The following is a 1,762-nucleotide window of genomic DNA, read 5'->3' on the forward strand; positions in this document are numbered from 1 at the left end:
TTAATAATTATTTAATTAATAAATTTGGTAGCATGTAGTAGTTGTCATGGGGATGTCTGGTGTAGGAAATCAACATAACCCTTTATTCAAATATTATAAATAATAATATAATTTTAATGGTTTAATGAAACATGTAGGGTCATTAATAACTAATAACATCTCCGGTCATCAGTTTTGGACACTACTGAATGGAATTCTGCCTCTTCTTGACGTTTACGAACAAAACTCTTATTTAGTTCTTGTCTCATCTATGTAATTTTATTGTTTTCACTTTTACCCATATTACAATATTTTGTTTTGGAGATTTTTATTATCAGAAATTAGTATTTTTGAAGTAGATGTTTCAAAACAAATACAAATTTGTGATCACTAGCTTCAGAGTCTGTGATAAACCTCCTGAACACTGTGAGCTGTGCGTTACATTCAGTTTTCAGTATCTCAACACAAAATCAGTCTTTAAATGATGTGTTTCTGATGAGAACCATGAAGCAGCTTAAGAATAATGAACAAACTGATTGATGAATCTGTTTTCATCTGTTTTTCTTAAAGCAGACACAGAACTTGTCTTAGTCAATCAGCTGAAGAGTTGGAGAGACGCTCAGAGTTACTGTAGACAGAATCACATTGATCTGGTCAGTGTGAGGAACCAGAACGAGAATCAACAGATTCAGCAGATCATTAGTGACAGACAGTTATCAGGATCATGGATCTGGATCGGTCTGTTCAGAGACTCATGGCAGTGGTCAGATCAGAGTAACTCTTCATTCAGAGACTGGGACACTGATGAACCTGATAATAATGGAGGAAATGAAAACTGTGCAGCTCTTAATGCTCAGGGACAATGGCATGACGTCTCTTGCACCAATCAATATCCTTTTGTGTGTTATGAAGGTGAGTAGATCTTCACTAAACACACACACTCCATCATCACCTCCAGATCTCTTAAAGTTCACTCTACATGTCTGACAGGACAAATTCATCCCCAGTGTTTGTTCTGATGTTGTTTTAGATCAGTCTCTCTCTAGTTTCTGCTTGTGCTTTGTTTCATCTGCAGATCCTGAACTGATTGTGATCCGAGAGAATGTGACGTGGTCTGAAGCTCTGAGATACTGCAGACAGAATCATGTGGATCTGGTCTCGGTTCATTCAGAAGAGATGCAGCGTCGTGTGATGAACGTGGTTAAACGTGCGTCTACTGCGGAGGTGTGGTTGGGTTTACGTTACTCTCACATTTTGGGCATCTGGTTCTGGGTGAGTGAAGATACCGTGTGCTATCAGAACTGGGCTCCAGGGAACGGCACATCAGAGGAGGACTGTGAACACACAGTGAGATCTGGAGCAGTTCAGTCTGGAGGAGATCAGCGCTGGATCAGCCTTCCTGAGACTCACAAACTCAACTTCATCTGCACAACTTAGAAAGAGTAAAGAACATGTGAATGCCTGTATGTTTATTTCCACTATCTTACTCTTTAAAGGTGTGAAGGTTAAATACATGTGTACTATTTTTCTACAGATAATGTTATATACATAGTTCATGCAATCTTTCAGTAATATATTACTGAGCTGTGAAGTGTAGATGGTCTGTATTTCTCCAGGTGGATGAATCTGTGTAGGTGGTGTTTGGTTAAGGGCTTAGAGTTAGAACTGCTGTTTTTAATGTGTTTGCTTTTACAAACTCTTTCAAAATGTACTTTTGTGTTTTATTCAGTAACGGCAGAATTTTGAGACATTCATCTGCCAGTTTAATTTTATTAGGGGTCCA

At 38.3% G+C, this 1,762-nt stretch overlaps 1 protein-coding gene across 1 annotated transcript; it reads left to right on the plus strand.

Moving 5' to 3' along the window:
• The first annotated feature begins 508 nt into the window (after nucleotides 1–508).
• LOC113079179 (C-type mannose receptor 2-like) lies at nucleotides 509–1,762 on the plus strand. The gene is made up of 2 exons (XM_026251385.1): nucleotides 509–891; nucleotides 1,055–1,762. Exons 1-2 carry the CDS (start codon nucleotides 519–521, stop codon nucleotides 1,414–1,416), a joined length of 735 nt encoding a protein of 244 aa, XP_026107170.1. The 5' UTR covers nucleotides 509–518; the 3' UTR covers nucleotides 1,417–1,762.

This window comes from Carassius auratus, unplaced genomic scaffold (genome assembly GCF_003368295.1).
Source record: "Carassius auratus strain Wakin unplaced genomic scaffold, ASM336829v1 scaf_tig00027279, whole genome shotgun sequence".
NCBI lineage: Eukaryota > Metazoa > Chordata > Actinopteri > Cypriniformes > Cyprinidae > Carassius > Carassius auratus.

Bases quoted from the DNA above. Each gene is read 5' to 3' on its own strand.
- LOC113079179 (XM_026251385.1), top strand. From the start codon at position 519: ATGAATCTGTTTTCATCTGTTTTTCTTAAAGCAGACACAGAACTTGTC. The intron at 892-1,054 runs GTGAGTAGATCT...TTTCATCTGCAG, and splicing joins TCCTTTTGTGTGTTATGAAG to ATCCTGAACTGATTGTGATC.